At 36.3% G+C, this 25,821-nt stretch overlaps 2 protein-coding genes across 2 annotated transcripts; both read right to left on the bottom strand.

Annotated features, from left to right (window-relative positions):
• Positions 1 to 542: 542 nt before the first annotated feature.
• LOC107039352 (rhomboid-related protein 3-like) lies at positions 543 to 6,543 on the bottom strand. The gene is made up of 3 exons (XM_015258919.1): positions 6,484 to 6,543; positions 2,244 to 2,554; positions 543 to 1,047 (listed from the first exon to the last, which is right to left on the bottom strand). Exons 1-3 carry the CDS (start codon positions 6,541 to 6,543, stop codon positions 543 to 545), a joined length of 876 nt encoding a protein of 291 aa, XP_015114405.1.
• Positions 6,544 to 11,118: 4,575 nt separating this feature from the next.
• On the bottom strand, positions 11,119 to 20,119 carry LOC107039397 (rhomboid-related protein 2-like). The gene is made up of 4 exons (XM_015258980.1): positions 20,060 to 20,119; positions 15,842 to 16,030; positions 13,815 to 14,125; positions 11,119 to 11,620 (listed from the first exon to the last, which is right to left on the bottom strand). Exons 1-4 carry the CDS (start codon positions 20,117 to 20,119, stop codon positions 11,119 to 11,121), a joined length of 1,062 nt encoding a protein of 353 aa, XP_015114466.1.
• Between the last annotated feature and the right edge of the window lie 5,702 nt (positions 20,120 to 25,821).

The following is a 25,821-nucleotide window of genomic DNA, read 5'->3' as shown; positions in this document are numbered from 1 at the left end:
ATGTCCGTAAACGGCGTTCGACGGACAGTGATGAAAAATAGGATGCGTTACGCGTGCGTTCAAAAAGTGCTAGAAAACTTTACGCACTAGTAACGCAAAATACTATTTGTGATACGTGATGGAAAGTGCACGTTTCGATACAGTTAAGTGTGCATAACGCGATTGTTTTCTTGAACTTTACGCACTCGTGCACATAACAATCACGCACATTACCCCCACTACCGTTCCGAACACTGAACAGGTATCACAAAAAATAGGATGTGTTACACGTGCATGCGCAAAAGTGGAACTTTACGTACGAGTAACACAATATACTTTTTTATGCCATAGGTGCCCAGAATCACGCGATTCTAACCTCGCTTCGCTCGGTAGAATCGCGAATTCTGGGCCCTATGACATAAAATAGTATACGAAACTCGTGCGTAATGGTGTTTTTTGACTTGTGGGATTGTAAAACTCGCCTTCGGCTCGTTTTACAACTTCCCACGAGCCAGAAAACCCATTACGCACTTGTTGCGTAATATACTATTCTTTCGATAATTTCACTCTTTCATCCCAAAGATATTCCAGAGTATAGCAGCAGACATGAGAACCGTATAAGAGAGGCTGCTAACCCACCAAAGCACTTTCTCCCACTTTTTTACCGTGAGATTACAAAGAACATTAATTCCAACTAATAATCCAGCAGCAGCACCAGCCATGTGTGCATCATACGCAATATCATCGTGTTTGTGGAGTACGTAACGATTGCGAAAATTCGAAATCACGTAAAGAATCGTTATAAAACCGAAGACAAAAAATTCAAGCGCAGCAAATTTTACTTGTTTCCAGTTCATTATGATTGTTGCAATGTGCGCTGTCATGAGTGCGAAAACACCGCCAGATGCACCTGCGAGATAGAACTTCGGAAGTGCGACGGATGTCCCAAGGGAGCCCGCTATTACTCCAGCGAAGTAGATGATTAGCACACGCCACCATTTGTGCACCATCTCCAAGGGGATTCCCAGCATTATTTGGATCGATAAATTCCCACCTAGGTGTATTATTCTGAAATGAATGAAGTTGAGGAATTAACCCGGACTTTTACCTATGATTTTACCTACGGTCGTGTCCTTGACTAACTAAAGGCTTCATGCACAAAAAAATTTCGTATGAAAACTTAGCGAATTCGATAGAAAATTCTATTGGATTTCTACTGAACTTCTATTGAAGCGGAGACTACTATGAGTTTTAAAAGTCGCGGGCTATTGGAGTGATATTTCTCATGCATTGAAGATCGATTATATAATATATATCTAAAAACGCATAATTAGTGCAAAAAAATTAATTATTTATAGTTCGTTTGCCCCGCAGAGGTTTAAAATGTTAAAAATAATCCAGAACCTCCAATTTTTGAGCTACAGTGGTTTTTTTTCTAAATTTTGGCTAAAAGGTGTACAATAACAATTACGAATTAGTTTTTCCAGCTTCGACTCCTACACAGCTAATTCAATTTTAACTCAACTAGGACTTTATACAACACGATGTTAACATCGCGATTTAACGCGAAGTGTAAATTTCGCGAAAATCTCCATTATTTAAGAATGCCTTGTACGATTTGTGTTTTCCACTGTCCCCCTTGTTGAGACAAGTCTAAACTTCAATTTCAACTTAACTAGTACTCTACACAAAGATGTTGATACCGCGATTTAACGCGAAGTGTAAACTTCGCGATTCTTCGCGAAAATCGCCGTCATTTGAGAATGCCTCGTACGATTTGTGCGAAAACGCCGGGGCGAAAAATATCGGTCTAACCGTGGGAAATAAAAAAAGGACCCTTACCCACGTGCTTACCACCCTCGCCGTCGGCTCGCGTGGACATTCCGGACGTGGGCACGTCTCCTTTATTTTACTTGCCTAGATTAGAAATATACCATTCCTCAATCATATCAATTGTTTTTTAAAACAACATATCTATAAAGATGGGTGATTTTTTAAATTCAATTTTTGCGAATTATAAACTGGTTTTATATTCCGCGAAGCCAAAAGACCCATCGGATGGTTCTACGCATGCGGAAAAGACGGTACACCGGACGGAGGATTCAATAATGGGAGACGAAATTCCAAAAAGCAATTGCAATTTTTCGTTCGTCGCGGTATTTCTCGCGAAATTGCTACCCAAATTCATGTTGTGAATAATCTAATCAACTTGTTGCATTGCACAAATTTTATTTAGTGATCTTCAATGGAAGCAACGAACTTACCCTTTATGTACAAACATGTAAGTCACATATCTCCATGCCTCGTATCTTCTTGTGGGATTATAAATTAAGAAATTAGCAGCTCCACCCAGTTCTCTGTCGTAAACATACAGAATAATTTCGATAATTGACATGATGATCATTGCTACTGCAGGCGGTCTACAACTGTACTCCTCCTTATATTGCTCATTGGGAAGGTCCCCTAAAGACGTCACACTCAATTGAGAGGAGAGGATGGGCCTGCTCGGCACCATTGTGTGGACATAGCGATTTATGTAGTGCCCAAAGACACCCTGCATGTCTCCCCTATCAATCTGTAATTATATCAGCAGTTCAGGGATAATACAGACTTAGAGAAAAGTTGGATAAAAATTATCTAGAAAATCGGCAAATTTTACTACACGAAAGGTCAATATTGTGGACAGAGGTAAAATCATCATGCAGAATTAAAATTATTGCATTTCATACAAAATCAGTTAACTGTATTGTACAATTTTTTAATTTGTTTTTAATTAATCATCAACTAAATTTTTCAAATATTTTATGAATCAGTAATCAACTTCGCGAGAATGACGATTATTCTATTAATCGAAAAATCAAATTCAGATATTTACAACTAATTTCAAGTTTGACCGAGCGCGAATTAAATAATTCGTCAACAACTTCATTTGTATACTCTGCTCAACTCTTTCTATTACTTAAGGACAATTGTGATTTTGCGACTGAGCTTTGAACGTATCGCCACTATTGTTTTTCTAGTTTACAATTTACCCATGTGTCCCCCTGCTATGGGGCTAGTCCCTGTAGGGCAGGTATGAATAATAAATAATAATATAAGTTCCATACACGGACTTCCGAATACACATTAAATCAGAAGAATACAGGTGCCCGGTGGCTTGGGGCAGTGGGTAAGTTCATTGCCTCACATGCGAAAGGTTCCGAGTTCAAATCCCGGCCGGGTAAAATGGTGTGATCTAACCATTCAAAGTCTTGATCATCATCGCAGCATACCTTAACCGGGTCGAAACGATGTAAACGATGTATAACGATAAAAAAAACAAGAAGAATACAGATCTACGACACGCAAAATCGTAGAACAGGCAACGAATGTAGAATTAGAATTAAATATTCTGTACTTTTTTTTTAACGAATGTAAAAAAGAAAAAAGAGTACAGAATGTTTAGGACTCTTCTTCAAGGACTCTGTTGGGACCTGGTACAAAAACTACAAGTTCCCGAGGGAGACTAATCACTGTAAACCGAGTAAGAGCCAACCATTGCCATCTTGCAGCATCCTTGAAACGAGTCGGAATAATTAATGACCCAAGTTGTTCTTATGGAGAAGAAAGGCAAAACTTTGAACATGTCCTGTGGCATTGTCCAAAATATGCTCACCAGAGATCTAAACTATTAGACGGATTGAAAAAATCTAATTCGTCTATGCCCTTTACTACAATAATTGGCAGATGCAACTGACCATACATATATTAAGGAAATATGTAAATACCTGAAAGATTATCAACTTCAGATATAAAACAATTAAGATAAACAAGAGCATGTAATATAGCATATAAAATGCGAATGATAGTGTAAATAACTCACTACATGAGTTACATCACTCTAAATAAATAAGCAAATAATAATAAAAATTTAACTTAACTAAATTTTGAAAATTTTACTTTAACTAAATTTTGACTTAAAAATTATTTTCAAATTTTAATAAAAATTAGCGAACTTTGATTAATTCTTTAATTAATTTAATTAATTCTTTTAATATTACTAAAGCAGTGCTTTTTGCCGATTCCTGATTTTAGAGCGAAATTAGAATTCAATAACAAATATTTTATGCGGAGGATATCTTACGATTTATTCGGTAAATGAAACACATCTGTGGATGCAAAAATTACTGTTCTCTGTACAGTAAAATTTCCCGCACTGATAGGGTTTTTTTTTCTGGCTTCGATATGAACGACATAGGAACGGACAATGTGAAACTTTACCATACCGCGTTTGGTAAAAAAAAATCATTCGCCGCCACGGAAAAATTCCTACATATATGTGAATAATTACCCAATATTGAGCAATTATCCACTTTCATGGGATAATTTTTGATTAAATAAATGATAAATCACGTTCACTAACTTTTCCCGAGACAGCGAAGACAAATTCACTATTCGTCTCGCACTTTTTGCCCCGATATAGTGTGAAAAGGGTCTAGAAGTGGATTCGACTCCACAATTACTTGATTTGTTTGATACTTTTTCTCCAACTTTTTTCTCCGTGCAATGACCACTGGGTTTAAAATACAAATATCTAAAAAAGAGAAATGGGCCCAGTAGAGAAGAGAGGCCATTCTCTTAATTGCCATCTAAGTGTACGTGTTCACCTCAGCTAGACAAGTGCCGGGCCATTTAGCTTACAAGGTCGTAAAATTATCATCAATGATCGTACAATGACCATCAATAAATCATTATCTTCAATGAAAATGAAAAATAAAAAATAAATCAATATCAAATCGATGTTTAATTCAAACTGATTAATCTCAAAGATAGATGGGATCACAAATCATGACGTACTTTCCGTAATTTGACGCATTACCATAAAGCTGAATTTAATTTCACGGTAGAATAGGGAGGGATATAATCTGAACAATTATGATCGCGATACTGAGAGAAAAGACAACAAATGACTAATTTTTCTAGAAAATGTATGGTTGCGCAAACGGGCTGTCATATGGAGAGAGAAATATTAGAATTTTTGTTCTTTGCAAAACGGCATCGAAAATTCACTACACTAATACAGAAAATACTGTTGTCGAAATTTCCACTACACGGAGAGGAATATTCAGTAAAAATTACGGAACAATTCACGTAATCCGCAATGAGGAATCGTTTTCCGGCAATTTTTATAGGAATGGAAGAGAAGAAATCTGAAACGTTCAGTGAATTTTCAGGTTCATCACCGAACAAAATATGAAATTGTCAAGTAATTTTTTCCGAAGAAGTTAAATCTTACAGAAACTTGCTGACTTATTGTGCCTCCAAAATAAAAAAATCTTGAACGTTCAACAATTTTATGAAGCTGGTGAGTTATTTCAACGTTCCGTTCCGTAAAATTTCTCAATCGTTGGGGAAAAATTACGGAACGACTTGTTGTCCCTACAGCGGTGAGTCATCAGACGGGTGGTTAATTTTTACGGAACAAATCGTAGAATTGACGTGGTGATTCGTACAATTTCAGTTCCAACTCACACTTTTTATTGAATTTTACTTCGCTCGCGGATTACGTTTCGAAACGAAATTTTTGCGTTTTTTTTCTGGTCATTTTTCTTGAATTTTTCTCTTTGCGAACAAATTAAAAAATAAAAGACATTCGATAATTATCCTAGAGAGAACGATTTTGCAATGACGCAATTTTTTTGAACAGAACAAAGTTTTTCTTCAATGTTTTTGGTGCCGGGGACATGGGGGTAGGTGGTATCAATCCGCATGCATTCACATATAAACGTTGCGAAATGTCATCAGGAATGCAATAAATACACGGGCGTGCGAATTGTGAACATAACCGAATATCGACGAGCGAGTAGGCGAAGCGAGTCGCGTCTACGGCATATTTTTGGACAAAATCTGTATGAAAAAAATTTCAAAAGTATGCAAAAATGTATGCAAGACCCTCACAAAAATAATTTTTTTGCATCAAAAAACCAGATTTATTTAAAAATCATGATTATTCATTTGGGAGAGAGATTTCTTCATCTATAGAAAATTCTGTTGGAGCTTATAAAGTATTTATCAAAACAAATTTGATTTGCTGCAGTCCCTTTCGGGGTATTAAGTACATACACATTTTGGGGAATCACGGAATCTCAAAAAGGCAGTGATTGAGCCTAAATTTGACTGACAAGTGCCCCTAAACCATACCATTTATAAGCCAAAATTTCAGATTTTCAGCTCATTCTAGTCTGTTTTTATTTTCATCCAATTTTGCACAAACAGTTTGTAAAAACACCATATCTAGAACTTTTATGACATTATAAGTCGTTCCAAATAACAATAAAATATTTCATCAACAACTGATTAACTGTTGATTTTCGTTAATAATTTCGACAACAGCATTTTCTGCATAAGCGTAGTGAATTTTCGATGATAAATTTTTGTCCGTTGTTTCTAACTGAAATTAGCGAATGACAAAATCCATTAATTAAAAAACTTCCGTTCGGAAGGAAAAAAAATTGAAACACTTACCCAGTCATCATCGTAAACAGCAATGCCCGTAGGCTCCTCTCGATTTTGTCCATTGATCATCCTGTTGGAATTGAAACTCCTGAAAACTAAGCTAAACCTTTTCGTATTTACAAAAATACCTCTGGCAATTGTCACTGGATATTAACTTGTCAATATCGCCTTATTTAGGCGACAACAATCGAACGAAGAAACTCCGACCCACGAAAAATATTTCCGTAATTTCAAAAACTTGAAAAGAAAACAATGATAAAACAACGAATTAGAGCTAGCAATAATTTGAAAGGAGCCGAAGCTGTCCAACAGATGAGGGTCAACTATAATCCCCATTGTTCATTCACGAAACTTAAACCGTCCCTCCTATTCGCCCATTACTAACAAATCAAAATACCTTAAAATTAAATAAAATAGCAATTAAGTTAATTGTCATTTTATTCAATTTCTGTTAATTGAATTAACAGTTAATACGACTGTGAGCAAGGGCATTGGCCAATGTTGTTGTTTTCTCAGTTCCAACTTTTAGCGCCATTCGTTTGAACCTCTACACGGAGAGATATTTTTGATAAAAATTATCCTACTGTTCTGTAAAAGTGTACACTGAGAGAAAAATCTGAAGTTCGATTTACAATAAGAACATAGTTGAGGCATTTTGGTGAACGATACGATTTTTTTTTGTATGCGGCACATAACATTATAGTAACTTTGAAGAGTAAACAAAGCCACTAATACATCAAACATCGGTTGTGTACTGTCATTACCCTGATAGAAAAAATCTCTGACACGTAGAGTACAAGTTCTTGGCTCAAGAAACTACATCATTTGCGTCGTTTTAACTGAATGAATTCTTCATGACTTTGGATCAAAGAAATAGGGGAACTTGGCATAAAGTATTAAATATTGGACGGAAAGAGCAGGAAGTTTCGCGTGCATCATAATGCTTTCCATATTAGATCAGACTCGCTGGCAAGAATCTCTTGGCGGAAAGTAATCTTGCTTACATTTAATATTAATCTGATGAAGTTTCTATTCTCTTGTGTGAAGAATTCGTACTTTTCGCTATAGATAATTCTGTTTTTCATGATTTTCGACAGAGGTGATAGGGTTTCCAATCAAGTAAATCGGTCCTGAGGGCACACATCTTCCTCTCAGAATATACTTCAATTAAGTAAAACTAAGAATCTCTTGTATCAAGAGACTCATGGTCAAAACCCCATTCTCTTGTCTCAAGAAACCACTTCTGTCGTGTCAGAGATTTTTTCTATCAGTGTACGACAGAAGTCGATACTGCGTATTTCAAGACTGAGATGAGACGAAAAATTTCCGTGTTCACTGATACCGAGATAATCCCTCCAAAGTATTGTCTCGTGATGTCTCGTAAATTCTCTCGCGGCATCACTAGTTGCGTAGGAGTCTCGTAAGACACGGCTGTAGCTAAGCAGGTTTTTTCCTCAAGTACGGTTTTCCCTTGTCCTTCAGCGAATGCGATACGTAACAATCCAAAAGGTTATACGGGAGAGAAAAAATAACAGATAGATACTTAAAAGCTTCAACTTTTTGTTTTGTGCAATTAGTTTATTCCCGACATGATTCACTCTGACTCATGTCAAATAACACCCTCGACGTGATTTAGGAGTTTTTTTTATGTATAAAGATAGCTAATAAAATTCTTTCGGGCTATATTTAGGTTTGCAACAACAAAAATTGGCAATGAAGCTGAAACTAGCGAAATATTCGACAGCAGAAGATTTGTCTTAGGCGAATCTAGGGGTGTATAAATATTTTTAAGTAACGTACAAACTCTTTCGCACTTGAAAAACATTTGTACATGTGATTATTTGACTCTCCTGCACCTAAATACCCCCTAAATTGATTTTTTCGCTGACGAATATTCTGCTAGTTTCAGCTTCATGAATTGACAGCAATCCCTAATCGAAGGAATTTTATTAACTTGAGAACATGGTCGAGAGCGACGATTTCATATGAAGATGGCCTTTGCTCAGAAATTATGTCACACAAGTCGCCTTCATCTGCATTCCTGCTCATGTTGAAATTCATGGAAATGTAGTCGACTTATTCGCTGAAGACGTCATCAAATTTGGAAGTCAATTACTCAATGACTCCTATTCGCTCTACGAGCGACTCCTATTCGCTCGTAGAGCGAATAGGAGATAAAGTTATGAGCCTTTTCATTGAAGGAAAAGACTATGAAATAAATTGCTGCGAAAAGAATAAATGAAAAAATGTAAAAAGAAATACGTCCACGGACTAGAATAGAATAGAATAGAATATGCGCGGCTGGTCACTTGAAGCGCCCAGAGTCACCTAAATCATACGATCTTTTGTAACATCCGCCTTAGTTTCGGTCAGTCATACAGCCCCAGCCCTGTGTTTCTCACTAGGCTAATAAGGCTGGTGATAGCCGCTTGTTATAAGTCCTCTGGTTCCAGGAAAGCCTGGCCCCAGATTTTATAGCGACGGAGTGCTAATAGGGGGCATTCACATAAAATGTGGATGACACCCTCCTTATCGCCTCCGCACAGTCTGCAGTCTTCTTGTTCTATAAGTTTCATCTTGAACAGATGAGCTCTGAGAGCTGTATGATCCGTAAGGAGCCCTACTTCTACCCTCAGATCCCCTCTGTGCAGCTCCAGAAGCTTTCTGGGTCCACGGACTAAAAACATAGATAAAAGAATGTCGAGAGAGAAACAGACGATCGTACATGTGGATGGTTGAGAGGAAGCAAAAGAACAAATACGCAACAATACTTTATTCTTACTGGTCAGCACTCCTAACTTTTAGTTGTTAAGACGAAGACACCTTGAACAAGGGAATCAGGAAAATGGAGAAAGTCAAGTTCGATGCAAACGATTCTATTATACTTTGGATCATTAAAACAATATATCTTTGTTATAAAATAATTCCATAATTTATTTAGTAAAAGTATTATACAAAAATACACGTTTTAGAGGATGTGATGGCGGTAAAATATTTGTACGAAGTATTGTCGATATAAATAATAATAACAATAGAAGGAAGTGGCATTAGAGGAAAAACTTCCCCACATTTCTGTGCATAACTTTCATCTAATTAATACAGTAATAAAAATTGTACTCTTTCACAGTGATAGCATCACTTTCAATCTTCTTTCATGCCATAAATACATCGTGCAAAATATTATAGTCAGTGCATAAATGCATGTCCTCATACATCGTTCCTCCAAAAGATCATGTCAATCAAGAAAATAATCGCACTCTACTGGTTTCATTTACGGAATTACGGATTTACGGATTTATTTACGGAATCCAGTTGAAAAATATCTATGAACTTTATCATTCATTCATCGAATTAAATTTGGAAATTCCCGGGTTCCTCCTTGGTGCGTGCGATTGAATTGCACTGCTACCAACTCCGTAACAAAAAAATGATAGGTGAAATGCGACAATGCGCATATGAATCCGTTGCTAACGCGTAATTTTTTAATCCTAATCTGGTGACCAAACGCGACCCTGCGACTCTGGTCACCTCCGCGGGGATTCCCCGCCGTGTTATTTAGGCTCTAGCGTTGCCGAATTCACTCAAGATTGCCCGGGCGCGTTTAGCGAGTTTCCGGCAACGTCGCGTGATCGGCAATTTCATTTAACATGGGTAACAAAATCATCTGTTCGAAATAATCTGTTTTCTTTAGGAATTTCGGGAAATATGTTGTTCTAAAAACTACTATAATTCTTATTCCAATGAAAGAATGAAATTATTTCGACTGGTATATTCATAGAATTCCATATTATCCCCTGGGCTATTAAGTACTAAATTATTAGAGTTATCAATAATAACTCTAATAATTTTTTTATTTTTTAAAATTTTATTTGTGTTTTTCTGGGTTATTAGAGTACTATAATTCTTTAGACACTTCAATTGACAGAGTCAAAGTTTCTTGAATTTTTCCGGATAGCCAGTCAATTGTAATAAAAGAAACGCGACGCGCAGTGAGGTTTCCCTCATGTATGGTGACCAATCTAGGGTCAAATGTTGATTCAAACAAAAAATAAACATCAATGAGAAGCTTGCGGCCGATTTATACAATGTAAGTAAGAGTATTTTTCACGCATCTTGTCACGTTTGCATTTTATTTAATGGATATGATTGGGAGGTAGTGAACACGGAGAAAAATATTCGTTCCGTAATTTTTATCTGAATCTCCTGTGAAAAATTACGATCCCGTCAATTAAATTTTTTGAGTCGATTCCGTAATCGGTGAGCGAATTGTGAGTTCCGTAATTTTTACTGAACATTTCTCTCCGTGAAGGGGGTAGTGTTTTGTGTATAGATAAACGGCAGCATTCAGCCAGTTTTGTACAGTCGGAGTCAAACCGTTTCCTTAGCCATGCAATACGTTACCGCGTGTCTGGACTTAATTATACTGATAGTAGAATTTTATCTTCCCGTCAACACCTCAATCCCTACAGAACGGCATTTTATTAAGCTCCCATAGTTTCCTTTCACAATTTCGAGACTCATTTACTTTCATAAGATAGTTATTTTCATCACAAGGTCCACAAAGTATCTTCTAACGAATGCGGCTTTGTCTATAATCACATTCGTCAGAAAATATTTTTGGACCGTGTGACGAAAATGACTTTTTCATTTCATCCCAAAGATATTCCAGAGTATAGCAGCAGTCGTGAGAGTAGTGTAAGTAAGGATGCTGACCCACCAAATCACCGTTTCCCACTTTTTCACCTTGAGATTACGAAGAACATTAATTCCAACTAACAATCCTGCAAGGGCACCTGCTAAATGTGCGTCATACCCAACGTCTTTAGTTTCGCGGAGTACGTAACGATGATAAATATTCGGGAGTATGTGAACAGTCGCTAAAACGCCGAACCCAAGTAATTGTAATACTGCCCACTTCATCTGCTGCCAATTCATTATAATTGCTGCAAGGTGGGCTGTCATGAGTGCGTAAACACCACCAGATGCACCATTGAGGGAGCTATTTGGAAGTGCTACTGATGTCCCAAGGGAGCCAGCTATCACTCCAGCAAAGTAGATGATTAGCACACGCCACCATCTGTGGACCATCTCCAAGGGTATTCCCAGCAATATCTGGACTAGTAAATTCCCCACTAAATGAATTATTCTGAAAACAATCGGATAGTTGTATTCTTTTATAAATGAGTATAGTTACTGTCACTAATAAATTAGCAATTTCTCTTCTTTTAAATTCTTATTTCACTATTCTCTTTTTCTATTTTTTCATGAAACTAGATTAGTCCGCGCGCGTATGTCCTACGCCATGGCGCCATGGGGCTTCCTGAATGTCAATTGTAGTGAATAATCTTATATTAAATTTCTAAAGTTAATATCAAAGTTTCCGAAGGAAACGTTTCAGGAATGTATTCAATTTTTTTATGTATAATATATAATGCATCCAGTGTAACTTTTTTTAAAGCCAATCTATTCGGCGTATTATGATGTCATTAGAATTTTTATGAATGATGATAGCATACATTGAAGAAATTACGATAATTCTATACTATATTATATATACTACGTATAATATACAATCTATAATAGAATACTATATGCATTATAAAATATAATGTGCATAATAAAAAAATGAAATAATAAACTGATAATAATAATATGCATAATGTATTATATATATAATGCATTACACAATGTATTATAATACAGTATATAATAGTATGGAATATAATATAATAAAGGATTATCGTCATATCTTTAATGTATACTATCATCATTTATGAAAAATCTAATGATACAATACACCCAAGAGGTTGACTTCAAAAAACGTTACACTGGATTTTTTATTAAAGGATATCATGTCGAATCATCAAGTGAAATGTCTTCAAAATTTTGCGTATTATTTCGTTCTGTCAAATAATTATACATTCAGACCCTCTCAAGGCTTGAACTCGTTTTCAGTTCGGGTTTAATCAGGATATAAACAATGTGCTGTAACTCCAAAACAACTTGTGCGACTCCCATCATAATCTAATAGAATTAAAAAAGTATTGTTATCAATTTTTTATAAGCCACGACTAGGTCCATTTTCATGAGTGTTTTTCAAGTGATCGTTGAAAAATCGATTTTTGATTCATTGAACCGAGCTTTCGATTCATTGATCAAGCAAAATTCAATTGATCCCTTATAAGAAAATTTCGAAAAAAATGAAAAAAGACTACATAGATCCTGTCTAAAAATCGCATATTTGGACTTTTTAGATCATATTCAGTTGCCTTAACACAAAAAATTTGGAAACTTAAATTTGAGCGATTACAGAGCTTCCATTCGAAAGCAAAAAAATCAAGTTGAGTCGTTTGAAAATGGGATATTATATTTTCAAAAGAATCGTCAATCTTTTTAAGGGGGGAAATTTGAAAGTCTGCGGGGGATCTAGGAACTTATTGAGCGACTTTAGTTATATGATGGGATATGTTAAAAAGTGGGAAAAATCCCGGACCCAATCGATTTTGCCCCGTACTCTCACGGAAAACGTCGTTTTTCATGTTTCTACATCTAAAACGTTCCTCGTTCCCCAATTTTGATCCGATTTGATTTTTATTTTTTTTAAATGTTCGTGGAACTCCAAAGAACAAAGTTAAGCTTCCGTTTTACGATCCATTATATAGATCATGAGAAAATCGAAAAAAACCGAAAAAAAAGAAAAAACCGAAAAAAAGCGTTTTCCCTTCTGATTGGCTTTGCATTATGCCTGAAAAGTCTTTATTTTGAATAGTTAACGATCAGAAGAAAAACCCCCTTTTTTCATTTTTTTTTTTCATTTTTTTCGGTTTTTCTTCGATCTCTTCATGATCTATATAATGGATTGTAGAACGGAAGCTTACATTTGTTCTTTGGAGTCTCACGAACATTTTGAAGACAAAAAATCAAATTGGATCAAAATTGGAGAACGAGGAACCTTTTAAAGGTAGAAACACGAAAAACTATGTTTTCCGTGGAAGTACGGGGCAAAACCGATTGGGTCCAGGATTTTTCCCACTTTTTAACATATCCCATCATATAACTAAAGTCGCTCAATAAGTTCCCAGATCCACCGAAGACTTTCAAATTTCACCGGGGTCCCTCCTTAAACTGTTTTCATTACATAATAATCAATTTTATTCTGTGAATGATGGTAAAATACGAGCGAAAACCACAGGGACTCAACGCTTTTTTTCATTTTTTCAAATTTGACAATTCACCATCTGAAATCGGCTACGAAACTTACCACTCAGGTAATTTCATCAATTCGTGCAATTTATAATGTCTTTCTATTTTAGAATTTAGGATGTAAATAATGCACTTACCCATTGTGTACAAACATGTAAGTCAGATATCTCCATGCCTCGGATCTCTTCTGGGGTTGATAAGTGAACAACTCACCAGCTCCACCATACCGTTTATCATAAATATATAGAATAATTTCAATAATTGATATGATGATCATAGTTAGTGGAGGGGGTCGAAAACTGTACTCCTTCTCGTATCGCTTGTCAGGAAGGTCCAGTGAAGGCCTCGTACTCAATTGACGGGTGAGCGGAGGCCTGTTCGGGACCACTGTATCGACATAGCGACTCAAGAGGCGCTGGAAGACACCCTGTCTATCTTTTTCATGGATCTGCAATACAAATCGGGATTTCCGAGACAATGGAATGGTCATTGTATGGGTTTAAAATACAAAAATTTGCTATTTTACAAATCGATTTAAGATTCCCGCCTGCAAAGTTCACTTTTCGAGACAGTATAGCGGGCGAAAAGTATTTGTTTCTTGCACGACGTACATCAAACAAATACTTTCGATATTCACCCTCACTGCATCTCCCAAAAGTAAACGAGTGCATACGGAGACAAACATCCGAGAAAAAATAATGCGGTGAGCACCAGGAATGAGCTGAATTTACTCCGACCGGAGTTATATTTTGGGGAGCACCGGAAAAATTCTGAATCTGCGTGAGATTTACTCATATACTCCCATGGATTTTTAAAGGAAACCATATGAAAAATTCTATGACTTCACAGGAAAATTTCTCCCCCTACGGATAAAAAGTTCTGGGTCCTTGTATTTTCTCGTTGATTAACTAACATTTGAATCTCTTTGCTTTTTTGAAAATTATTTAAAGTCTCGATAACAGTATTTTCTGCATTATAGCGTAGTAAATGTTCGTGTGCTCGTCCCCAGACATTTTCATGTCCTCTATAAATTGGGCACTTGAACGATTTCAAAGGTAAAAATGAAAACTGTCCGTTTTCATTTATATATGCGACAAAATTGATTGTAGTCATCATTTTTCCCACTTTTTAATATGTCCCATCGTATATCAGAAGTCGCTCAATATGTCCCTTGCATCAACGAAGACTGAAATTCCACTGCGGTCTCTCCTTCAGTGATACCGCGACACTTTATGAGACAAAACTTTGGAGAGATGATCTCGGTCTCAATGAACATGAAAATCTTTGCTCTCGTCTCAGTCTCCAAATACGCAGTATCGACTCCTCTCGTGATGACTCCGAGTCAATCTATCTCATCTCGGTCTAAAGTTTTCCGTATTTCTTAACGTAAAATCTCGGTTTGTCTCGTCTCGGGATTCTACATATAAAAAAAAGTGAAAAACTGGAAACCGAGAGGAGACAAATTGACTCGGAGTCATCACGGGAGGAGTCGATACTGCGCATTTCAAGACTAAAACGAGACCAAAAATTTCTGCGTTCACTGAGACCGGGACAAGCCCTCCAAAGTATTGTCTCCTGATGTCTCGTAAAATGGCTCATGCTATCACTGCTCTCATTAAAATCATGATTCAAAAATTTAAATCGTGATTTTGATTCATTGAATCAAAAATTCGAAATAAAAAAAATGATTTGAATCATTTTTTTTGTATCATGATACAAAAATTTACAGTGGTAATAACACGTGTAAAATGATCATTACACTGAGAGAAAAATCAGAAGTTCGATTTACAATAAGAAAATAGTTGAGGCAGTTTTGGTGAACGATACGATTTTTTTCTATGCGGCACATAGCATTATAGTAACTTCACAAGCGTAATTTTTGCAAATCAAAATGCAGTTAAACTAACCAAAGTTCGAAAGTAACCACGACAAATCTATCGTGAGTAGAACTGTAAAATAGTTGCAATGACTACATTCCATTGTAGTAATCACTTCTCCGGCCATAGTTACCGTAACCCATGCAAAATTGTTGAGGACTTTTTGACTATAGTTCGATGGTGATGGAATATAGTCAGAAGAATCATATTTTTCTCTCAGTGTAATAACTCGTTATCAGATCAATCTCCAATCCAAGACTACGGATTTTAATATTTAGTCATCTCACCATGGCCATAAATTCTGGGTATTCTAGATACCCTGACTCATCTACGTCAGCTTTGTGCATGGTCAGTCTCATCACTGAAGGTGAAATGTCATCACTGCCACCAGAATCTCTGACCATTGTCTTGAGTTCAATGTATGAGATTTTGCCATCACCGTTGAGATCATATTCCTGGAAAATCCGCTTCCAGTTCTACAAGTAAAAAAGAAAGACTGATCATCTCAACTTTATATGTGGGCCTCCACATGAAAAGGGCCCACTTTGACGGTATTGTAGTTATGTATGTTCCGATAATCTTGATCAGATTTCTCACATTTTGAGCCCAAAATTAACCCGATAGAATAAAAACTGACGTCAGTATAGATGATCAAAAAAACAATTTAACATTGGTTTAAATGGGAGATATGGAGAGAAAAACGTGAATATCTTGGAAACTAGATGCGACAAAGTGGGCCCTTTTCACGTGGACGTACACATATAATTAGCTTTCTACTGTTACACCCCCAGATACACCGAGGTGATTAATCACCCCACCCCCAACGCTACATTCACCTTTCATTATAAATACAATATCGATGTGATAAATCTTCATGATATCCTCTCCTGAATAGATTTATACTCATAGGATTGAAATTCTTCGAGTTCAAATGTCAAGCTGTATACAGTAATAAAAAAGATGGAAGGATTTAATTGCTGTTAACGATACTTATCAACTATTAAGGCCATTGATTAACAATTAAGGAACACAGAGAATTTGTTTTTATTATCAAGAATATGTCACTGAGTCCCAGGTACGTGGCACAGATTTTTTAGACTACACGGAGAGCAATTCTTTCGAAAAATTCTAGTGCGGTTAAGGTAAAACTTCGAAGGGTTTCAAAGTATAAAATTGCCGGAGATTTCTATAAAAATTTCATATAAAAATGAAAAAAATTCACGCGATATTCAATAAAATTTCCATTACCGGCACTGGAATTATTCGGTGGCCGTCACTTTTTCCCATGCTAGCAATAAAAGTTTTCTAAAGAATTTCTCGTGCATCGCCAATTACCGGTGATACATTCCTAAAAATTAGAGATGGGTCCCCGAAAATCAAGTGATATATCCAAATATATCGAAAACATTGTTTCCCTACAAATGGTGAATCATAACCTAAATCAGTGTGGACATGAATTTTTGAATAGTATTTTGTTTCATGAAATTCAACAGTATACCTGGAGGAATGTTATGGAAAATAATCATAACGGGCGGAAATTAAAAAAAGATCTTGTTGAGATCATTGGAATATAAAAAATAGAACAAAATTAACAGGAACTTTAATGGATTCGATGGAACGCAATATTACTAAAAAACCAATTTCCACTGATTTTAATACATTTCTGTCAGACCCCTCTCTAGATATAATTATCATCAGTATAGAATATATAATAATCGGAATTTGATACATGTAAAATAACCATTATTCGATCATTATAAGATCGTAACGTCATCAATGGCGATAGTAAAATGATCATTAATTAATTAGAAGGTCGTTCTTAAGCTTAAACTAATCAATCAGAAGAGTGAATGCGATATTAATTCCGAGATGTGGCCTAATTTTTAATTAATTTTTAACGAACTTTATTTTTATTTTATTCATCCATATGTATACCCTCTCGGGTTTTTACATTTTTGTTCCCTTCCCTTTAATATTAAATCCCAGATAGAAATGTTGAGTACAATAACGTGTTACAAACAATATTGAGTAATCACAAAAAAACATAAATGCCATAGGGGCTGTTCTAATAACTCGATACAAAATTTTCGTTTCGACTAGTATCAATTACAACGTAACTTACAATTAGTTTAATGAGCTTTATTGCAAGAACAATATACAAAAAGCTAATTTTGTTTCGATAGGGCATCGCCCGACGGCCTTCAGCCAAGTATTTACATATGGACATACGTTTTTCGTTCTATTTTTTATAGTGTAATTAGGGTTCAATGAGTTGAAGCCGATACATTAATTAGTTCGAGTGAACGGCTGAAGATACAGAAAATAATAGATGATTATTCCGGCACTACTCCACCCCAGGCGTTATCACAATATTGATCTCTACGGATGGATATGACTTTTTTTTCGATGATCTGTCACATTATAACATAGTTAGATCTAATTTGATGAGGAACTATCAAAAAGGATTATAATTCGACGAATTCGCCCGATACGACCTACCGCAGTGGGTGAGGTGTTGCCTCACGTGCGCAAGGTTCCGAGTTCAAATCCCGGTCGGGGAGAATGGTGAGATTTAACCATTTTAAAGTCTTGATCATCATCCCAATATACTCAACCGAGTCGAAGCGATGTAAAATAACAATAAAAATAAATCGATGAACTATAATACATTCAGAATGAAAAAATATGGAATTACGAATCCTGCAACAAACGGCCAGATTATTATCAGTCCGTTGGTCGCGCGTAACTTATTCAATTCACGGAAAAAATCTGAAGAAAATGAACAATAAACTTTGAAGGACTGTCGATCAAACTCTATAAGATTTTTTATTGTAAATATTATCGTCAATTATTGATTCCAATTCAAACTTGAAGTATTTTTTATAGTAGTTTCAACATAAAAAATTGCTATATTTCATTGTAGAACATTCTTTTGTTCAAAATTTTTGCTTAATTTTTTTGTAGAAGTTCCATCCACTTCAAAATGATGTGTCAAATTTTTCAAATTTTTTTCAACTTCAGAATCATGTCATAAAAAAAGGAAACTGAGTTTTATGATCGAATTTTCACAAAGGATCGTGCAATAATTTCTTTATTTCATGGATTCCAATTTGTCATATGGATATTGCTTCTATAGAGATTGACATGGAAAACCCATCGCCCGAATCTACGTGGAGCCCGATTCGTGTAACCGACAAAGAAAAAAAAAGTTTCGATTTTCAGGAACATGTCACTGATTTTCAGGAATCTATAATCAATTATTGGTGATACTGGACGCTGACTAGAACGACCCTGATCATTAGTGATTTCTATCTATGGGTCCCTAAAAATTATTAACATTGCTCTGAAAATAAGTGACGATATCACTACAAATTGATGAATTTCAACAATTCCACTCACTGAACTTCACAATCGCGAATCCTTAATAATTGCGGATAAATCCCTGAAAATCAGTGACATGTCCCCGAAAATCAAAACTGCTTTTTCTCTGCGAAACAGATCGTAAGTTCTTCCCGCCAAATTTATTTAGTCGATTCTGATTGGTGATACGGATGTGTCTCCGTGCACTGAGAGAAAAATATGATTCTTTTGACTATATTCCATCACCATCGAATTATAGTCAAAAAGTCCTCAACAATTTTTCATGGGTTACGGTAACTATGGCCGGAGAAGTAATTACTACAATGGAATGTAGTCATTGCAACTATTTTATAGTTCTACCCACGATAGATCTATCGTGGTTACTTTTGAAATTTGGTAGGTTTAACTGCATTTTGATTTGCAAAAATTACGCTTGTGAAGTTACTATAATGTTATGTGCCGCATACAAAAAAAAATCGTATCATTCACTAAACTGCCTGAATTATTTTCTTATTGTAAATCGAACTTCAGATTTTTCTCTCAGTGTGGGGATTACTTTCCATGGGTATTCTCACTGAAAACCAACAAATGGGTCTCATACCCGTAGCAGGTGCGAATTTCGATAACGACGAAGAAAACATTTTTTCTACTTCAATACAAAGTAGTAGTTTTTTTAACACCACTGAGGTAAACTAGAATGACTATTGGAGGCATACAAAAATATAAAACCAGTGTAGATTCGCTATATCTTAAAACTGTCTCTATTTAAATAATATTTAATACCTTCGGCTGCTTGGGCTCTGTGGTTCAGTCTTTAGTAACTGATATGAGAGAGAAACTCTTAGTGCATATTAACCCCTCACGTACGGGGTCGAGGGGTTAATATCGGCATCGTACCGAGCCGTGTTAATGTGAACGCTTGTTTTCAAAATTGATTATTTCCAAATCTATGAAGAAGAACTTGATCAGACAAACCTAATTGGAAATCGGAATACTGTAGTTTCAATTAGATACCGGTTTCAAAAATTTCCATTCATTAGAAGTAATTGAATTCACGTCGTATTGAGCACATACTACACTTGGTAATAGAAGGGGCCCGTCCGTGAAGAGTTAATGAATGAAGAATCAGAATCTTAAAGACTTACCGAATCATCATGCTGAAGAGAAGTGCCTTCGTGCTCCTCTTGGCTCGATCTAGTAGCCATCCCGATATATTCAAAACTCCTGGAACGTCAAAACCACAAAAAATAATAAATGATCTCACAACAGGTGAAACCTCCTATCTGTTTCAATACTCGCAGAAATCCCTCTGGAGACGTTTAAAGGAAAATACCTTGTTGATATCACCTTATTACGAATTCAAAAACACTTGGAAGAGATTAACTCAGATCCAGTACGAGTACTGTTGGACACCAGAAATAATCAACGAAAAATCGATGAGTTGGAACCGGCAATCATTCGATCGGTATTAGAACAGTCCAACAGGTAACGTCTGATCGCGATGCGCATTATTTATCATCGAAGAATTAACCATTTCTCCAATCCCCCCACTACTAACACTTAAATAACAATTAATGAATGAAACTATGAACAAGAGCACTGGCCAAGGTCGTGTTCTCATTAGTCCCATAATCGACCCCACTGATTTCAACCTATCAAATTCCTCCCTCTCCAATATTCCTTCCTCTATCTTAGTGTTCTTCAAGTGTAGCTTCTCACCCCCGGAACCCCCCCCCCCCGAAATTGCTTCAGGCCCACCTGAAGGACGATCAGAACTTGATCAGGCTTTTGTATGGTTCGACTGATCCGGTGATTCGTGATGAGAACCTGACCAAGTTCTCATCCAGCAGATCGGATCCGAAAAACTACAGGCGGGTTCAGATCAAGTTCTGAACAGGTAGACAGGATCAGGTGATGCCTGATGAGAACCTGACCAAGTTTTGATCAGGTAGGCACGATTTCACCCTGAAGTCGGCTGCCTGACCCCAATTTGATCAAATTCCGAGTTGATGTCTTTGATCGGCATTTGAACCTAGTCAATTGAAGACAAAATGATCAGATTCAGATCCGGTCCACCTGACATTAATTTTAATAAGTTTTTCGGATAATTTAATTAACTATTATTATACTATTCAAATTAATTTTTATCAACCATTATCAATAATAATTCACAATCTTTAAAAAGGATCATTATACTATAATTAAAATACATTAAATTAAATTAATCAATTTAATTAACAGCCAGCCCTTCTCAAATGTACAGAAGGGAGGGATGATGATGCCGTAAATACGTATTAGAGGAGTATCAAACTTACACGCAAATGATCTTGAGAAAAAAATCACCAAATGTCTATTTATTTTTTAGTGTTATTATTATCATTATTATTATTCATTAATAAAATAAATAAAAATTTAATTGACCATATTTTATCTCTGAGAATACACACGCACATCCGCGAGATCAGGAATAATCGTAAATTCAACGAATACCCCGATACAAATCATGTAGGCAATGTACAGTTTACTCAATAGTAATAGCGCGATAGCGTAGCGGTTAGGGCATAGGATTAGCAATCATAGGGTCGCCGGTTCGATCCCCAGCATCGGTAAAAAAATAATAAGCTTTTTCAGAGGTAATAACAGCAGAGATTCATTAAAAGAGGCGGCCCACAGTAAAAGAATTGAATTATCTTTTGTTTTGGATTAATTATCATTGATCATTTTTATTGATACTGACAGACAGGTCATCCGGTTTTCATACAGTTGACTTGATCAAGTTCGGATCCATTCGTCCTGATCAAATCCGGATTGGTCAGAGGCGTAACATGTCTGATCAAGACCGGATCCGTCAACTTGATCAATACCTGATCAGTGGTCAGGTCTAACTTGATCCAAACTTGATCAAGACCTGACCAGAATTTTCACTCGGGACTCTGCCACATTATTCATTAAATTCCAGAACACTGGTCCTTGTTCACAAATGTTTAGAAAGAAATCACCTTCATCCGGATCTCTGTGATTGATAGCGTCTCAAATAGATCATCCGGAATGGAGTAGCCAGTTCATCTATTTGAGACGCTATCAATCACAAAGAATAGTATATTGTGTTACTAGCAGTGATAGGCATACCAATCAATTATAATTACCGTTAAATTGTGAAGCTGTCAATTTTAACATAAATCTTAAAATTTTAAATATTAAAGTAAGCATCAATTTGTACATTTAAATTTCGAAATATGCTGTCAACCAATAATCTAGGTGGGAAGATTGACGATGATTTGGATAATCGAAAATCAAGTACCTAAAGTTAGAATTAGCTAAATTACATTTTAGTATTATCAAATATTTTATTAACCATCAATCGAAAAATTTAGCTAATAAATTCTATAATATTTTAAATTTGGTAAATATAGTTAAACTTTGAACAATATAACGAGATAATCATTTTTAATATTGCCAAAATCTAATATTATTGCCTATCCCTGGTTACTAGTGCGGAAAGATCCACTTTTTCGCACGCACTGCAATGCATCCTATTTTGTATGATACCTGCCGAGTTCAGTGTTCAAGAATTTTATTTATGCCCTGTTCGAGAATTCACTTTATGCACGCTTATGAAACTTACGCACGCCGTGCGGAAAACAACCGCTTTGCGCACACTAAACGTTTTCAAAGAGTGCACTTTTCAGGCAGGCATCACAAAAAAAGTTTTCACTTTTTTTTCTCACAGGTTTTTTTCACTGGTGAGTAAAGTGAAATTTTACCAACGCTTCGCATACGTAAAATTCCATTTTCCACATATTTTGACGAAAAATAGAGTTCAACACTCATGGGAAAAAGGATTTTGACCCTTGGGAGGAAAGCACTTGGCTTCGACGAGCGTAACACACCTCCCGCGGCTCAAAAAAGCCTTTTACGCACTCGTATCGAAATATTATTTAAGGACTCGTATCGAAATATACTTTTCGCCACTAGGCCCGCAAATCGCGACTTAACCGAGCGAAGCGAGACATAACAGTAGACTGCCAATATAGTTACTTCGCTCGGTTAAATCGCGGTTTTCGGACCTAATGACGAAATAGTATATTTCGATACAAGTGCGGAAGTGTTCTTTGGCTCATGGGAGGTTTATAGCACGAGCCGAAAGCGAGTGATATAATCCTACGAGCCAAAAAACACTTTTCCCATGAGTATCGAATGATATTTTTCATCACAATGTGTGAAAAGTGGGATTTTGTGCATGCGAAGGTTGTGTAAAATACTGTTCAATACACGGCCGTGAAGAACTTTTCTCCCTTATATAATTACAGAACTCGCCTTCAGCTCGTTCTCGTAAACTTATATTCGCCAGAAAAAGTTTCCCATGGCCTAGTGTCCAACTATACTAATTTGATTGTCAAGAACATCTCAGTAATTTTGGAGATATGTCACTGATTTTCATGGATTTGCGATTATGGAATTAGGCCTTCATGAAACAAATCAAGGAAATTGTCGAATTGAAATCTGATGCAAACGAGTTTATTCAACTTCCTATTATAAAAAACTATACATGTTCGTTATGAAGTGTGACGTACGGACCTAGTCTATACGTCGGTTATTTTCTGCTTGGAAAATAATATTTTTTATCTTTTTTGTCATTCAACTCAAAAACAAAGAATTTCAGTTTCTTCAAGTCACTATCTTACCTGAGCAGTTTCACGGTGACGCTTTGACTGTGTTGGAGACTGTCAATAAGAGCGGCATGGCTGTCTTAGTCTCTAAAATCGTGAGAATGCTTAATTTGCGTTTTTGAGGTAACAACGAATTGCAGTCCCAAAAAGAAGTAGTTCACGGATACAGGCGAAACAGGACAGTCGGTCCTCTAAATTTTTCTCAACTTGCTGGAAGTATTGCCGGCTTTTATTTTCAAAATTTACTAATAGGTAAATATTAAAAGTTTAAATATTAAAGTATGTGTTAATCTTGAAGTACATCGACGAAAATTAGGTGGGAACGTGGTTGCTATAAATGAATGTAACCTCTTTGAGTCATCACACTTATTTACACGGATGCTCAAGCTCATGTAGATGTATGAAAACTCCATTCTGCGCTTTTCCTTCTAAAAGTATTTTTTTAATTTCAACCTATGAGGTGTTCATATGAATTCAACGTGTAGTGAAGCACTTTTTATTAAAGTATCCAGCCTCACTAGCGCTTAGCATTACCCAGGGTTCGCGACGGGAACGCAGTTGGTATGAACCCAACAAAAGCCAAAATTTCAACTCGGTCAAGTTATTTACCTAATGGAGTCCGATTCAATTTTCATGTTAATTTCAATTCTTATTGTTGTTAATTGACGAAATAATTCAGTTTCCTACCAACGCGCGTACGCTGGACCCAAAATTTGGAACACTGTCTTGGAGACATGAAACGGCTTAATTCATTTCACTATCATTCCATCTATCAAATCGGTCTTGTTATTTGGCGCATATTTTCCCAAAAATTATACACCCGGTGATCATCTCTAAAAGGGCGAACTCCCCGTGAGCTCAACCGGGGAAATTAGCCGAAACAGAGGGTCAACTTGGCAAATCGAGGATTTTTAGTTATTGTCGGTTATTCCTTAACCCACCTTGGAAAACCTCAAACGTCACAGAAACAAAGACATAATTCATATATTGCAGAATTTGCATGGGAGTAATACACTAATAAACCGACAGTTCAACAGAAGGCACGCAGCAAATTGCGTGCGATCATTTTTGGTTGATGACATATTCATGACACAAATTTAACCCTAGTCTAGTCACCTGACGGGAAAATGCGACTTTAGTCACCTTTGCGGGAGAGTGCCGCTGTGTTATTTAGGCTCCAGCGTTGCCGAATCCACTCTGCACTTCCCGGGCGCACTTAGCGAGTTCCCAGCAACGTCGCGCAACAGGCAATTTCATTTAACACGGGAAAAAATTGTTCACCTGTTGGAAATAATTTTTTTTCTCCCAGAATTAAGGATACAATATTGAAAAAAAATACTAGAATTTTCCAGATACTTCAATTGACGAATTCAATTTTTCTAAAAATTTTCCGGTCAACCAGTCGATGGCAAGGTGAATAAAACGCAGCGTTGCCAACCATACCATAATTATGGTACCGCTACCATAATTTCACATCCGATACCATATACCATAGAGAGGTCTATGGTATCCCTAATTTTACCATAATTTCTTGTTTCGGGGAGGAGACCACAAAAAATGCTTGTTTTTTTTTTAATTCTTTATTCTGCCAATAGATCATCCGAAAATCTCTCGTCATCTGGCAACTGATCACGAAATCATTTTGTATTTGGATGAGCTATTGGTCAATCTCGTCATCAATCTCTCTTTCCCTAGCATCTAGCCGTTAATCATCCAGACTAACATCAAGATTTTCCTCCTCATCATCATGATCAGACCCAACTATTGGTTCTTCAACTTCATCCAGATAGATATCCTCCACTTTTTCATTGTTGACGTGATGAATGAGATGAATTTGAGCCAAGAATAATCCAGGAGCTATAAATATTTACATTTTACTGTGTGCTTGTATTCGATTATGTTTATTCTCCACCCAGTTTATCCTTCCAGACATCGGCAGTACCGCTCCTAGTTATTTCTTCTGTTTGATAGTGTTCAAAGAAGAGAAAAAAATAGGATTTTGTGTGTTCCATTTCAATTTTCCGAAAAAGGCACTTTTAACGTGGATACCATAATTTGAATTGAAATACCATAATTTTGTTACGTTGGTGCCATAATCGGCTACGTTCAGGTTGGCAACGCTGATAAAACCACGTGTTGCGGCAATTCCCTCGCATGGTGACCAGTCTAGGGTTAAAAAATCAAGTAAATCGAATTTCATGCAGAGGATTTTATTTGACTTTGTTTTATAAAAAAAT

This window comes from Diachasma alloeum, unplaced genomic scaffold (genome assembly GCF_001412515.2).
Source record: "Diachasma alloeum isolate Michigan unplaced genomic scaffold, Dall2.0 Dall_scaffold_00299, whole genome shotgun sequence".
Lineage (NCBI taxonomy): Eukaryota > Metazoa > Arthropoda > Insecta > Hymenoptera > Braconidae > Diachasma > Diachasma alloeum.
Note: the sequence above shows the minus strand (reverse complement) of the source record. Positions and strands in the feature narration are given on the sequence as shown.